Source organism: Dama dama, chromosome 23 (genome assembly GCF_033118175.1).
Source record: "Dama dama isolate Ldn47 chromosome 23, ASM3311817v1, whole genome shotgun sequence".
Taxonomy (NCBI): Eukaryota; Metazoa; Chordata; class Mammalia; order Artiodactyla; family Cervidae; genus Dama; species Dama dama.
The window spans coordinates 31,998,717-32,014,536 of record NC_083703.1 but is presented as its reverse complement, the minus strand read 5'-3'; the positions used below and the strand labels follow the sequence as shown (position 1 = coordinate 32,014,536).

The following is a 15,820-nucleotide window of genomic DNA, read 5'->3' as shown; positions in this document are numbered from 1 at the left end:
TTTTTTTTTTTTAATTTGCTCTCGTTTTTATTTTATATTGGAGTATAGTTGATTTACAAAGGTGCTAGTTTCAGGTGCAGAGCAGAGTGATTCAGTTATACATATACACATATATCCACTCTTATTTGGATCCTTCTCCCATATAGGTCATTACGGAGTATTGAATAGAGTTCCCTGTGCCATACAGTAGGTCCTTATTAGTTATCATTTTATAGTAGTAGCATGTATATAATCAGTCCCAATCTCCCAATTTTTCCTTTCCTACCCACATATCATTTCTAAAGGCTCGAGACAGAATGAGAGCCAGGGCACGGCAGCATTAACAGTGTATGCCAGCACATTTTCTCTGTTATTAAGTTGACTTTTGGAAGTCTATTCTACTTTGAAAATGCCTGGGCAAAACACGGTTCAACACTGCTTTAGGACCTTTAATAACAGTTTGTCGTCATTGTTCTGGTGCCACTGCTTCTGGACAGTGTATGGCTAGCAGGACCCGAAGCTAGGATATTCCCGCATGGGGAGATTTCCTAGTGTGTTAGTAAGTAGCAGGGCAGGCCAGTGGGGAGACCTGGTTCCATTTTGCCCACATGGTTGACTAGGGTGGCTTTTGTACTTTTAAATAACCCATTCTATCTTGGTAGACCTTTTCTCCCTTCTTTTTAACCAGTGCAGTGTCAGGATAAGACCCACAGTGGACTCTGCGTGGCCAAGTGGAGGGCAGTGGCAGCTGCTTGAATACTTGTCTGGCTCTTTGGTCTTTGCCTGTCACAGGCTCTGTGATTGATTCTGAGATTTCAATTCTGTCCAGCTTAACTGCCCTCCCAGTGGACCCAGCCCAGAGGCTATTGTTGCCGTAAATATTTCCTCAAAGGTCTTTTATTAACTTTGCCTTTTCTGTTCTAATTTTTCTCCTTCTTATTTAATATGTAGCCCTGTAGCAGTAATGAGAAAGAAAAATACATCTATTAATAGTAATGTGATCAGGTGAAGCAACACATACATTTCTCTATTAAAAAAAAAAAAGAACTTTCAAACTTCATTTTCTCTCCTGCTAAATGCTTGTATAATAGAAAAGACAAAGGGTTGAAAAAACTCAACTTTCTCTTATTAAATCTTTCATTATGAATGTTAGCTGGGAGAAGAGCAAAGTTTTTTTTCTTCTTAATTAAGGTAGTTGTTATATTTTAGGAAAAATTAAGGCAGGATATTGGATTATCAGGGGTTTTTTTGGTAAGCAGAATTATTTCTGTGACACTCAAGTGAAGTATTTGCGTAGTGTGAGTGTCTGCTGGTTTTGGTTCGCACCATCTTTGTTGGTTTTAAAACCCCTAATTTTATCTCACGTGTGGTCACTTGTAATCCACCTCTTTTACATTTAGGCATCACTGTATTATAAGTGGAAGTGCAGTTTCTTAGAAGGGTTTTCTTCCCCTTTCCATCTTCCTAAGGGGAATATAGACATGATGGCTAAGCTTAGGCTATGAGGTGGGATTCACACATTGGGAATGGCTGGGCCGCAAGAAACTAGCAACTCTGTACTGCCCGTGTGTAAGTGAGAGAAACTTCTGTGTAACTCCTGTTATTTCCAGTTTGTCCTCACATGACTCTGGCTACTGTCTCAACTTACATATCTATCAATCTATTTCTTCTGGTTTTATGTGAAGGCCGCTCTTGGCAATTTTTTGTTTTCATATCAGACTATATGCCTTAGAGATAAAGGAATGCTGTATCTAGTGGACAGGAACAGTCTTAACTCTTAAATATAGATATGTGCAAGATGCTATGCGGTGTCTAAAATCTAGCTTCTCATGTTAGAAGCGATCGTGGTAATGCTTTAAAAATTGTAAAATTGCTCCTTTGCTTTGCCTTTCTGTCCTTCATTCCCTAAAGATTCAATCCTAAAGTCAGTAGGTTCAACAGAGAAAGAGACGTATTCAAGGTTTGGGGGTAGGAGGGTGGGGGTGGGCATGGTGGTCCAGAGCCGGGCATGGAACTGTGAGTGGGGTGAGGAGAGCCTCTCTGCAGGGTAGGGAGCCTGGCTTGGTGGGTCTGAGCCCGAGCGGGATCAGGTTGAGGAAGGTAGGCGAGCAGGTGAGGAGGTTGAGTTGGACAGGTGTCCAGGTGGGAAGAAAGGGGGTGATGGATTACTACATTAATACATAGGTTGCATAGTTGAAAGAACCCAGAAGGTTCCACAGAGCCCACTCACCCAGGGAGTTTATAAAGGCACAAGACATAGCTTAGCAGAGATAAGAAAGCACAGATGACCATCAGGGGCCCCAGAGGCTTACCGGCACAGTCTACCACCCTCCCCTGCCCCAGGGTCGTTTCTTAGTTGCTTAGGACATACTTTGTCTCCAGATGTGAACTTTCAAGACATATCCAAGAAGTCCGGGTGTTGGGAAGGCTTGGACTGAGATCTCCAGCACCGTCTTCTGTGTGTGACTGGTCACGCATCTGCAGCCAAGTGTAAGCCAATGACCTGCATATCCTTGGATGTGTGAACAAGCTGGTCCTAGAGCCTCCAAGGTCTTTGCCACTTTGAGCAGAACATGACACATCTCGAGCTTGCCTACTCATCTTTACCTTGACTCAGTGTCCCTGCAGGTCAGCATAGAGCTGTCCACACCCAGATGTGAGATAACTCTGCTTCATGCAGTTACATGTAAGGGTACTGACTGCATACATAAGTAGCTTAAAGACAATGGAAACCAGAGTTCTCGCTGTTAGAGAGGGAACTACAAACAGGAAAGGGATAACACTAGAATGAACCATGCAGGGTTGTATTGAAATTGATCTATTGGGATCAATAGATCAATCCCAATTGAACTTGGGATTTTCAGTAATATAGTGAGATCTGCACAGATGTGTGTGTATTTTCTACTTCCATCACCTGAGAATACTGAGACCTCAAATAACAATGAGCACAGCTACTGCCCAGATTTTGGCTTCTAAGTACCATTTTCTGCACACAAAAAAAGAAGCAAAGCTCATCGAGAAATGGCTGATGGATTCCAGGCCTGTGACAGTGAAAGCCCAAGATGAGTTTGACTGTCTTGTGCCAAAGAGTAGAAGTACTTAGAGAGTGAGGGGGACATTTCAGAAGGACCAGGCAGCCAGCTTGGATGGGGGATTCGCACCAGCCACATCAGGGACCATCATAATCTGAACAAATCATCATCATAATCTGAACAAATGATGTAACCCATTGACTGAAATAGGAAACCACAAAGCCATACAAATGGAAGTAAAATGAATTCATGATTTCTCCACAGCAGCCTCATGGATGTCTTGGACTGGATGATTCTTTCTTGGGTGGGCTGCCTGGTGCATTTGTAGGATTTTAACAGCATCCCTGGGCCCTAGATGCTAGATGCCACTGCTTAGACCAGTGTTCGGCACTAGTGGTACCTCAGATATAATAATTTGCCTGCAATGCATGAGACCCAGGTTTGATCCCAGAGTTGGGAAGATCCCCTGGAGACGGAAATGGCAACCCACTCCAGTATTCTTGCCTGGAGAATTCCATGGACAGCAGAGCCTGGCGGGCTGCAGTCCACGGGGTCACCAAGAGTCAGACACAGCTGAGCAACTAACACGAATGCAGCAGAAATCTGTGCCAGCTGATAGGATGCAGTGAGAAGATGACTGCGTTTCCTTAGGATTCCTGCTAATGGTGCATAGCCTGAGCTAATCAAGAATAAACAAAGGTCTCCATGCTCTGTGGTGACCCAAATGAAAGGAAATCTGAAAAAGAGGAGATACATGGGTATGTCCAGCTGATTCAGTTTGTTGTACAGCAGAAATGAACACAACACTGTAAGGCAACTATACTCCAATAAAAATTAAAGGACAAAAAACCACATGGAGGACATAACACAAAGTACCTTGACCTGTGTGCTTCACAATCTTCATGGTCATGAAAATCAAGGAAACAGTGACCCAGACTAAGACTTAACTTTCTAAACTGGATTCATTTCTATTAAAGAACTATTTGGGACATTTGGTGAAACTGGAGTGGGTGAGGGCTGAGGATCAGATGATAATGATGTACAGTGCAGGGGAATGTCTTTGTAGGAATACCCTAAAGTTTATGGGACATAAAGTTTATGAGTCAGGACAGAGAAATGGGTCTTTGTATTGTATTTTGAACTTTTCTGTAACTTTGTGCTAGTTTGAACAAAAGAAAAACACTCAAAAGTTGCAGTTGGGGTGATGCATATTTTTTTCAAGGATGCTGGGTTCCAATCCTGAGACTCTTCTTGAGAAAAAATATTTGTCTTAGTGTCCCTTGAAGGGAAGAAAACTGTCATATTAAAATAAGGTCCTTATAGAAAGAATATTAGAAAAATTTCTAATATGTTTCTTCATGAATATATATCTATTTCACATTTAAAACTTTATATTAAGACACTATATTTAATTAGTATAAATAGTATGTAGTATATAATCATTTAGATTTATACATATAAATATACAATTTAATATAAGTAAAAAAAGGTAAATATATATATAATTTGTATATAAATGTAAATTTAACAAATAATACATGGGTGTATATATATTATTTATGTCAGTATATATATATACATATATATACATATACACACCCACATAATAAATATATATAGCTTGCTCACCACAAAGTGAAGTTTTAGAACCCAAAGTAGAGGTCACTTTTTAATCCCCTCTGGCCTTTTTTTTTTTTTTTTTAGTGAATTTTTATACATATTTTCTTTCTTGGTACTTGGAGAAACCTTTTTCTTTTCTTTTTTAAAGGCAAATCTAGTCTTTTTCAGCAGTTTAAGCTTCCATGATCATATTCGAAACTGGTGAGCCATCTGCTGGTTCTTTGAAATGTCAGCCAAACTTGTGGAGAGGAACATGTGGAGGGCTTTTACTCTGGTCATCGAGAGCATGTAGGAGCATTTCAGGGTTGACAGTGACTTGGGAAGCAGTGGTCTGTCTGTGTTGATGGGATGGTTTTCTAAGCATGGGCTGGGGAATTTTCCCCCCAGATTTCCTGACTGGTTCCCTTAGTGAGGTGGATTGTTGAGGCTGGACCAGCACTCCAGGTCCCTGAGCAGAGCTCGCTGGCCCTGGTCCTGTTGGTTCCTGCGACGTTAATCCCGTTAGTGCTGAAATTCCATTAGCGCTCACTCGCTGTTCTAATTGCACCGTTTATTGGGTGGCTTTTCCTCATGCGGTTTAACATTGAACAGACAGCCTTCTGTGAATCCCTGCGTCTGTTTTTATGAGTGGTAACATTCCAACCTGTGAAAAGAACTTAGCACGTTACCTTGCAGGAGCGCGAGTGTAATTTGGGTACATTAACTGATTGTGCGTTTTTTTCTTTTCTTTTCCAGTCACCCTGTCCCACATCACACAGCTGGTCCTCAGCCACAACAAGCTAACAAGTGAGTCAACCATTGCTGTCCTCTGTTACACAATTTCTGACCTGTAGGTAACGTGGTAGAACTGCTAATTCTTCTGTTTTCCTAGACAGTAATGATAAACGATTATTTGGGCAACGTGAAAGTGTGCTGAGATGGCTCTAACATATCTGAGCGTACAGTCTTCCTGTATTTTGTAGTTTTCTCTGTTTTGAGGAATTTTTCCTCAATTTTTCATGTGTGTAAATTGAAGGAAGACAGTGACATTGTTCCTCCGATAATGGTCCCCTTTGGGCATGCAAACTGCTGCAGTGAGTGGCCTGAAATGCTAAGACTTTCGTTATTATTTCACAGGGGGAAAAAAGCTTATCAAAAAAGTGTTGAAGGACTTCCCTGGTGGTTCAGTGGTTAAGACTTTATCTTCCAATGCAGGGGGTGTAGGATCGATCCCTCATCAGGAGCCAGATCCCACTTGTCTCATGGCCAAAACACCAAAACATAAAACAAACAATATTGTAAAAAATTCAGTAAAGACTTTTTGAAAAATGATCCACAACAAAAAGAAAATCTTTTTTTTTTTTAAAGTTGAATTTTTTTCAGAGCAAAACATTGTTAGCTTTCATTTATACTCTCTCCTCAAAGTATATTTCTCCGGGAAAGTACATTTGTCCTCAAAAGTACTTTCTCCTCAAAGTACATTTTCTCCGGGAAAATGTAATTATTGATTTCTTTCCCTGCTTGATGGGGGCGGGTGGGGAGCACAAAATTGTAGAAGTGATAGAAATTTGCATCTGTGTTTTTCAAGTTCTTGAGTCTGATTTCCAAGGAAAATTGTCCCAGACACTGGGAGTGGTACAATTAACGTATAGTAGGTTTCATACCTCTTGGTAAAGTGTAATCTTGTGTGACTAACGTGGGCCATTGTATTCTCAGAGCTGTGGCTTAATAGGTGTTAATGACGGAGGCCCGCTGTCCCGGCTCATGTCTGATTGATGGCCGCGTCTTTGTGCTTTCCTGTATTTCCTGCAGACTTGAATGCTCTTCTGATCATGTGGCAAGAATTTGTGAGGGAGCTCTCCGAGTTCGGTGAAACAGAGCAGAATGTGATGTTGAGGGATTTGCGTCGTGAATTTATGTGTGTGTTGGGTTATATATAGCTTGAAGCAATGTCACAGAGCTGTTGATTATGGAGAATTAAGAGTGGCAGTGAGGGCCTCTCATGAGCAGGAGACAGGCAGATCAGTTCGTTTTTAGCAAAAAGCGAGGGCAGAGTGGCACTATTGTCATGTTTGAGTATTGGGAGCCCCAGCAGCTGATAGTGAGGGTGACAAGTCACGTGTGATCGTTACTGTACCAGGTAATATGCTGCCACTTTCATTGTTTTTGTAGCGAGTGGTCCTGCTCTGTCTCCGCTGAGACCCTAATCCCAGTTCTGAGGGGATTTGAAATTTGTTTTGAAGGGTGGACTGCGTGATCCCTAAATTCCCCCAGATTTGGTGAGCAGAAATTTCTGATGCTCTCTCTGTCGTTTAGTTCATGAAAATATTTCCTAGTTGCCAAGTTTACCATTAGTGTTCAATCTTGCATCGTCATCAGAGGGAAAAACAGTTTCCATTGAAAAAGGAAGCCAAACCTGTTTTGTTCCCATTATACCATTAATTGATCGGTTCCTTAAAAAGTCTTTCAGACAGTCATAGTTTTTCTTTTTATATATCCATAAAGAAATCTCTGGGACCAGGTTGTTAGCTTCTCTTTCTAGACGTGCAGTGTAAGATTAATTTAGGGAGGCATAAACAGAGTTAAGTTGTGTCTGCTATTAAAGAGGTTTGCTGTGGATTCAAACTTTTTCTCCTCTTTCTACCCCCCACCTCTTTTTTCCCCTTTTCTCCCATTTGAGACACTCTTGACCTAATCCAGTCAGCTCTAATTAATCGTCTTGGTAAATTCTGTTTCAAGCCATTGTGAGTGGTGTCAGTGACGCCCGATCTGTTTCACTAAGGTCAAATTAGCATCTTTTACTATTTTTCTGGCATTTAAATGAATGGTTTCGCTATGGTTTTTCCAGTGTTTATAGTAAATATGTCCATTTGATGGAAAGATAAATATGCATTACGTGGAGGTGGGTGAGTCCGGCCTCCTGTCACTTTTCATTGTAATCAGTGTCTTTCACTTCCCGCGTTTTTTAATGGGGACTAGCTGACGGCACCACATTCAAACTGATGGGACTCAAAAGATAAACCCCTCAGCACTGCTTTTATCTTGCATCCTCATGTGCCAATTACACTTCTGATGTGTCCTCTCGTGTACCTGGGGGACGAATCACCAGCTCACTCATGCTGGGACTTGGTCTGGGGACAGCTCTCAACTCCAGGGCTGGAGTCGGTACCTTGGGGCTGTTGGAAGAGCGTGTTGCTGAGCTGACCTGCTCTTCCTGCTGGTGGTTTTGACAGATCAGCAGGTCCCCTCAACATAGTAGGAGTGAGGCCACGAGAAAGGGGAAGGCAAGCTGATGACCCTCAAACTCCCAAGATTTTGTGAGCAGAAATTCTTAAAGTTTTTGACATGAGAATTTGTCAGGGTCTTTCAAAATTGTCTGTCTAATCACTGTCAGAGATTCCTCATTGTTACAGCGACACGATTGATGTGTAACTCTGGGGGAATGGGGTGGAGCTGGTGGGTTTTGGTGCAGTCACTGGGGGGTTACTCTGCTGGTAACAACTCCTTCAGTCCATACAATGTCTGCAGTGGATTAAAGGAGGTGGGAGGTGCAGTGGTGAGGGAGTTTTTTTTTTTTTTCCCCCTGTGATTGGACAGGTGACTCTCTGGGTCGGGATGGAGGTGCTTGCTCTCCCAGGGGGAATGTTTGCAGAGTAAAGACAAGGCTCTGCCATCAGGCTCTCCTGCTCCTCCTTTCCTCCCCTGCCTGCCCCACACCCTGCCCATCTTCCTCTTGGCCCCTCTGCCTGCCTTGGCAAACAAGAATTCTCTCCCCCAAATCCTGTTGTTCAGAGACGCTTTTTTTTTTTTTTTTTGATGTGGACCATTCTTAAAAGTCTTTATTGAATTTATCACAATATTGCTTCTGTTTTATGTTTGGTTTTCTGGCCACAAGACATGTGGGGTCTTAGTTACCCAACCAGGGATGAACCTGCACTCCCTGCATTGGAAGGTGGAGTCTTAGCCACTGGACCTCCAGGGACGTCTCATATTCAGAGATTCTTGCCACAAGCATGGCTCTTCCTTGTCCTCCTGTCATTTCCTGTTCCGTCCTCTCCAAAGATGTCTTAAGCCTTGTTGAAGGCTGAGACCATCTTTTCTTCCTCTTTACTGCCCGTTGCTGAGCACAGAATGGCTTCCCAGGAAGCCCTCATGCAAAGGCAGCGATGGCAGGACCAGGGTGGGAAACGGCGGGTCTGGGTGAAGCGGTCAGTGGAGGAAGCTGACGGCTTCTTCAGGATCAGTCAGTGTGTGGATCTGAGTGAGTGTAACCACTGCACGCTTCTGTTCCTTCACTGCTTGTAGGCTCCTTTCCAATGTGCTGAGCAGGGAAACAGAGCCTTCTGTCCTAGGAATTGCTGTCTTTCCCCTTTATGCCGGCCCTTTCGCAGGGAAGGAATGATGTACTCACACGGTACAGGCAGACCTCACTTTATTGAACTTGGCAGAAATTGAATTGAATTGGGGGAAATTGAAGGTCTGCGGCAGAGCTGAGTTGAGCAAAGCTTCTGGGCCGTTTTTTTCCAACAGCATTTGCTCATCTCGTGTCTGTGCGTCACTTTGGTATGTCTCTCAATATTTCAAACCCACCGCCAGCAAAAAGGTGACAACTGGTTGAAGGCTCAGATGATGGTTAGCATTTTTTTTTAAGCTTTATGCTTTTTAATTAAGATATGTACATTTTTTTGGACATAATACTTTGCACCCTTAATAAACAACTGTAGAGTGTAGACACAACTCCTACAGGCTCTGAGAAGCCAAAAAGTTTGTGTGACTCCGTTTATTGCAGTCGTTGCTTTGTTGCGGCGGGTGGTCTGAAAGCAAACCTGCATTGTCTCCGCGGTGTGTCTGGCTCCTCAGGGACACCCCAGGATGCACAGTTGGGAAGCTGGGGCCGTGACCAGCTGTGGGTGCTTTTCTCCACCTGGCAAACCTGGTGGGCTCAGCTGAGTGACTTCTCCAAAAGGAAATGAAGACCGACTACTAGTCTAGGTCTCCTGGTTTGGTCCCCTTGTTACTCTTTCCCTTAGTTTTATGTATGCATGTGTGTGTGCTAAGTCACTTCAGTTGTGTCCAACTCTTTGCAGACGTTCAGACTGTAGCCCACCAGGCTCCTCTGTCCTTAGGATTCTCCAGGCAAGAATACTGGAGTGGGTTGCCATGCCCTCCTCCGGGGGATCTTCCCCACCCAGGGGTCAAATCCGAGTCTCTTATGTCTCCTGCATTGACAGCTTGGTTCTTTACCACTAGTGGCACCTGGGAAGCTCTGTTTTATGTATTTAAGATCCCAATGATTTACTAGTATTTTTAAACAATTAATTGTAGGATACGTTTCTTGAAATTAGGAATGCTGTCGTATGCCTAGGTATTGTACATACACTCCACAGAAGTGCCAAAAACAGGCAGAACATGAAGTAGACCCTTGAGTTAATGCCAGTTGATAAATGGGTTGGTAGGTCGTGAGTGGTGGTGAGGTCCAGCTGTCTGAGATGATAGACTCAGCGCTTGCTTGCTCTCAGGGTCTCTAAGAAGGGGACGCAGCATTTATTTCAAAGATGGTCTTCCTGTGTCTCTGCCTGCCTGCCTTTGTGGTGACCCTCCCTTGTAAGCCGGTGTTCGCTGAGTCTTTTGCAGTCTGCATCTTATCTAATCCCTGGTTCTCATGGTCTTTGGGAGTATTAGCTTTGTAAATGTTTTTCAACTTTTCAGACTTAAAGAGAAATTTCTGAGAGAATCGTTTTAAAACTTGTCCACTAGAGGTCACTGTTGGGATACTTTTCCCCCCTCCCTCCTCATCTCACACTAAAAGATTAAAAATCGAATCGGTGTTGTCAGACGACGAAATTTTTTTGCAAGCTTCTCTCAGGGCATGTTGTTACTGCCATTTACATAGGCCCGTTTTGCCACCATTAATGTTGATCCTTCCAGAAGGAGGTATGTTATTTTTCTTTTGACTCTGAAACTTAAAGTGCGTGTTCAGTTTCATGTGTCATATTTAGTGTTTATTATGGTTACTTTCTCATGTTAGAAACTTTTCCTCCAATCTCTTTAAAGTGAGAGAATTCTGTTGCCTTTTATAGTATTTTTTTTGTATGGAGTATACATAGAATTTATTTCTCCCTTGGAAGAAAGTTTAAAATATATATGTATGGAACCAGATTTTAATTAAAAAAAAAATTACTGTATAATACTCAGAAAAATATGCATTTGTGTCCATTTATATTGGTTCTTTTACTGAATGCCATCATGTAAGGAGGAATACCATGCATTATGAAATGACTCACATTTTGCATAAATGGTAAAGTAATCTGAGTATTAGTTTTTTAATATGATGCTTTTCTTAATTTTAAGAAGAATTTTATTCTTATAGCAAAACCCAGTACTTCAAATATGACAACAGTATTTTCCATTTTGTGACCTATGCATGATAAGGACTAAACCCTCATCATTTTCTGCAGGAAATGCAAAGAATGTCTTTTTGCTCTGTGCAAACATTGATCAGCGGGTTCTATGTAAACCTTTCATAAGTGTGAGTCTCAGAATGTGACTGCTTAGTTTTACACGTGGAACTTTTAACTGTCATGTAAAACATTTTCTTGAGATACTAGCAGCTTTGCTGGCCATTTCAAGCCTTAACTGGTACCATTTCTTGTCATCTAATGTGTCGCAAATGGCTAGACAGGCAGTAAACCTAAGTGTTATAGCAAAACTTGTTTCTTTTTTTTAACAGACTGTTTCTTAATAGTTTTAACTTATATATGAATTCAAAATTATAGTGAAGAAGTAAATGCCAGGATATTTTCTTTAGTGATTTCAATAATTTCTTTTGTCAACACATTGAAATGAATGTAATGTTTTAAGATTTTATGCAGATGTATATATTGATAGGTTCTCTACTGAAAGTGTTATTGTAAAGGAATTAAGGAAGATGTTTTGCATGAAAATATTGCAATCTCATAATATGCAGACCCAATTATAATGAAGAAAATTAAGCAGTTTTTAAAAAAGCGTAATAAATGGAAACCATTTTCTACAGACATAATTGATTGTTGAGATGAATGAGAAAAATTAACTGTCCCAACTTATAAGAATGACCTTCACCAGTCTTCCAACATCTTTCTGTTGCCAAGTCTCTAGTTATTTCCGCTTTCATAGATTACTTGTCATGCCTTATGCAAAAGTTCTAGTGCATGGCTTGTATGAAATTAAACTATGAGGGGAGAATATGCAAAATAAATTGTCTCTGTGTCATGAATTTATCTTGTGACAATATCAAAACAACTTGCTCTTTGCATTTTAACAGAGTACAAATGTATTTATAAACCAGAGGCTTTGATCAATAGCTTATTTTTCTAATTAGTGCACATTCATCAATTTGTTCCTATGCCATCATTTGAAAGATTTGGATTTGAAAAAATGTATACGTAGTAGTGAGTCAGACAGCTATTAATTGAACAGTGTCTTTCCAGTGGTGCCACCGGTTAGGTACCATTTACAAAATTGTCTATAGTTGGGAGTTTGTTTTTTGGCAGTTTTAGGAAGCATGTGGTATCATCACATGGAAGCATCTGTTGATCCCATAGTCCAGAACCAGCACAACCCAAGGCCAATATGTGAAGTTGGAGAAGCAGTTTTGATACACTTGTGTCCTCTGCTCAGACACTTGTCATCCTTGATCCTTTTCATATCAGCCCTTCCATCCTGAATGCACCTACTCTAGAATCTCTCTTCTTGGAGTCTTGTCCTGTGCTCAGAGGAAGCAAAATAAGGGTAGGTGTTAATTCTTCCATAGTGTATTTTTAAAAGGAGTGACTTCACTTATGGGAGTTTCAGAAAGATGGCAGGCTGTGGCGATCCTCATGTGCGGGCAGGTTGAACCTGTCACTTTCCAAACCATAGCTCGCCCACTGTGGGGAATTCATCTTGGATAGGGTTTCTTTTGCTGTTTTTTTAAAACTTTTAATTTTTTAAAAATTTTATTGGAGTATAGTTGATTAGCAGTGTTCTGTCAGTTTCAGATGTACAGCAAAGTGAACCAATTATACAGATGTATACATCCATGCTTTTTCTACATTCTTTCCCCATGTAGATCATTACAGCGTATTGAGTAGAGTTCCCTGTGCTGTATAGTAGGTCTTTATTAGTTATCTATTTTATTTATAGTAGTGTGTATGTGTCAGTTCAAATCTCCCAATTTATCCCCGCCCCCATTCTCCCTGGTAACCGTAGTTTGCTTTATACAGCTGTGACGCTATTTTTGTTTTGTAAATAATTCATTTATGTGATTTTTTTTTTATTCCACATGTAAGTGATACACCTTTGTGCTTCTCTGTCTGACTTACTTCACTAAGTGTGATAGTCTCTAGGTTCATCTGTGCTGTGCTTAATCGCTCAGTTGTGTCTGACTCTTTGCGACCTCATGGACGGTGGCCTGCCCGACTCCTCTGTCCATGGGAATTCTCCAGGGAAGAATACTGGAGTGGGTTGCCATGCCCTCCTCCAGGGGATCTTCCCAACCCAGGGATCGAACCCAGGCCACCCACATTGCAGGTGAATTCTGGACCGTGTGAGCCTCTAGGGAAGCCCAAGAATACTGGAGTGGGTAGCCTATCCCTTCTCCAGGGGATCTTCCCAACCCAGGAATCAACCTGGGGTCTCCCGCATTGCAGGTGGATTCTTTACCAGCTGAGCTACCAGGGAAGCCACTAGGTTCGTCTGTGTTGCTGCAAATGGCATTATTTCATTATTTTTTTTAATGATTGAGTAATACTGCATTGTATATATGTACCACATCTTCTTTATCCATTTCTCTGCTGATGGATTTTTAGGTTGCTTCTATGTCCTGGCTGTTATTTACTATTTACAATAGAACCCTCAAATGGAATTGATCTACTAGCAAACATTTCTATATAAATCATCTGTTGACTCTCCTAGATAGCATATGTATACATGTGTGTCATGCAGGGGAGGAGGAGATGTTCTATAAGATGTGATACTTGGGAATAAACACTCTTTTAGAGCACTTCTTAACATTTCATAACTCACTGACCTTTTTTAAGAACAGTGAAAGCTGTGTCCATGATTCCTAGAAAGCTACACATAATCCTTAAAATTTCACCAGGTTTGTAGATCCTGTTAAAACCATTCATAAATTTTTTAGGGGCACATGCAGCTCAGATTTAGAAACCTTGGAATTGGGGAAAGATAACAGTATATTTGCAGTGTGGATACACTGATGATGTTTTTCCTGGAAATATGTACAAAACTTTGATAAGGTTTTTTTTTTTTTAAGTTAACGTGAAGCTCATTCTTTTTATGATAGATATTATTTTTAGATTTTTTTTGATGTTGACCATTTTTAAAGTCTTTGTTGAACTTGTTACAATATTACTTCTGTTTTATGTTTTTGTTTTTGGCCCCAAGACATGTGGGGTCTTAGCTCCCCGACCAGGGATTGAACCTGTATACCCTGCATTGGAAGGTGAAGTCTTAACCAGTGGACCACCAGGAAAGTCCCCATCTTGTCTAACCTCTTGCTGTTCCTTTAGCAGTTTTTTCCTGCCTGTGTAGTGTCCACTCCAGGCACCTGATGCTTAGTGGAAATGCCTGCCCTTCTGTCTCTATCTTGCTCATCCTTCCAAGAGGGGAGATGAATTCTTACCTTTCTCCTTGAAGCCCTCCTTTGCAGCCAGCTATGTAGAAAATAAAGGGTGAGGTTATTCATAGCTTTTTAGCCTTGAAGGACCAGACCTCCCAGAAACCATGACCTGAGTGCAAAAGGAAAGGGTTGTTTTGGATGCCCTGCGCTGTGTCTGGGACAAGCAGCAGGCTTCATGTGGCTGAGGTTGCGGAGCTGGAGGTGGGGGCTTCACGTGGCTTTGAGCCTCAGGATTCCCCTTTCCCCTGCTGCCTCCTCTGTCGATGTCTGTGTACAGGTAACGCCCTGCTCCAGGGAGTCCCGGGGCTTGGTGGACCAGACATTGGCCCTGCATCTTCACTTGCTCAAATGGATGAGCAGGGAGCATCCCTAAGGTTGAAGGCATAGTTGTTATCATTAGAAGAGGAGTTAACAAGGTCCAGGGTGGATTTTTCTAGCACTGGGCATTTTCCTCCACCCGCTTCCCCCTGCTTCATGTACTCCATCACCAGCACCAAGACATGAGGTAGGGAAGGAAGAGAAGCAACTTCGTGTGGATGATGTCTTGCTGAAGTCATTCTTTTTCTTTTTAATTGAAGTACGGTTGATTTACAATGTTGTGTTAATTTCTGCTGTAGAGCAAAGTTATACATACATATGTAAAAATCTTTTTCATTTTCTTTTCTTCCCACTATGGTTTATCACAGGATATTGAACATAGTTCCCTGGGCTATACAGTAGAACCTTGTTGTTTATCCATTTGCTGGAGTAATTCTTTTTTTTTTTTCCCCCCAGAAGTACCTTTATTTATTTATTTATTGGAGGATAGTTGTTTTACGGTCTTGTGTTGGTTTCTGCTGGACAGCAATGAGAATCAGCCTTAATGTATACATACATCCCCTCCCTCTTGCTTCAGCGTCCTACCAGCATGCCCCGCTGCCGGCCTCCCACCCCTTGAAGTCATCGCAGAGCCCCAAGCTGAGATCCCCATGCCTCTACAGCAGCTCCCCATTGGCTGTGTGTCTTACACATGGTCGTGTGTATATATCACTATAAAAGAAGATATGAGCTGTCGGCAAAGCTTGATGTGTGTGTGTGAATTGTATTTGTCCATTGTCTCCCTCTTAATAATCTTGGATTGAGTGTGTGTGTGTGTGTGTGTACTCCATTATGATGATACTTTTTAAAAATTTCAGAGCCTAAATAGCTCTCTTTCACTGAGCTAAGCATGCTTTCTGTGTTGATTGACAGAAATGCGTTCAGTGTTCTGTTCTTCCTTGCTCTTTGCCGTGTTTCCAGGCTTCTTGGGCATCTTTCCCGGAGGAAGCGCTCGCCATCCTCTTCTTGTCCTTCACTAGGTGTCGCTTCCTCCCAGGTGATGGAAGGTCACTGACTTTCCTCTTAGTTAGTGTCTCTGCTCTGACGCGGCTCTCAGACAGAAGCTATTTGTGGATGTCCTGCTGGTGGAGGCTGCATTCCCTTCGCACTGGAGTGTGATTTCCAAGGTGTGTTACTAAAACAATTCTGGGTCTGGAAGGACGAAGACCGTGTGGACCATTGCCTGGTTCCTTCT

At 41.9% G+C, this 15,820-nt stretch overlaps 1 protein-coding gene across 1 annotated transcript in view; it reads left to right on the top strand.

The window, feature by feature from the left end:
- Positions 1-15,820, top strand: part of RSU1 (Ras suppressor protein 1) — a 195,287-nt gene that overhangs the window by 20,061 nt on the left and 159,406 nt on the right. Inside the window, exon 3 of the mRNA XM_061126289.1 lies at positions 5,367-5,417. Within this exon, the coding sequence (XP_060982272.1) occupies positions 5,367-5,417 (51 nt within the window). The remainder of the gene's footprint in view (positions 1-5,366; positions 5,418-15,820) is intronic.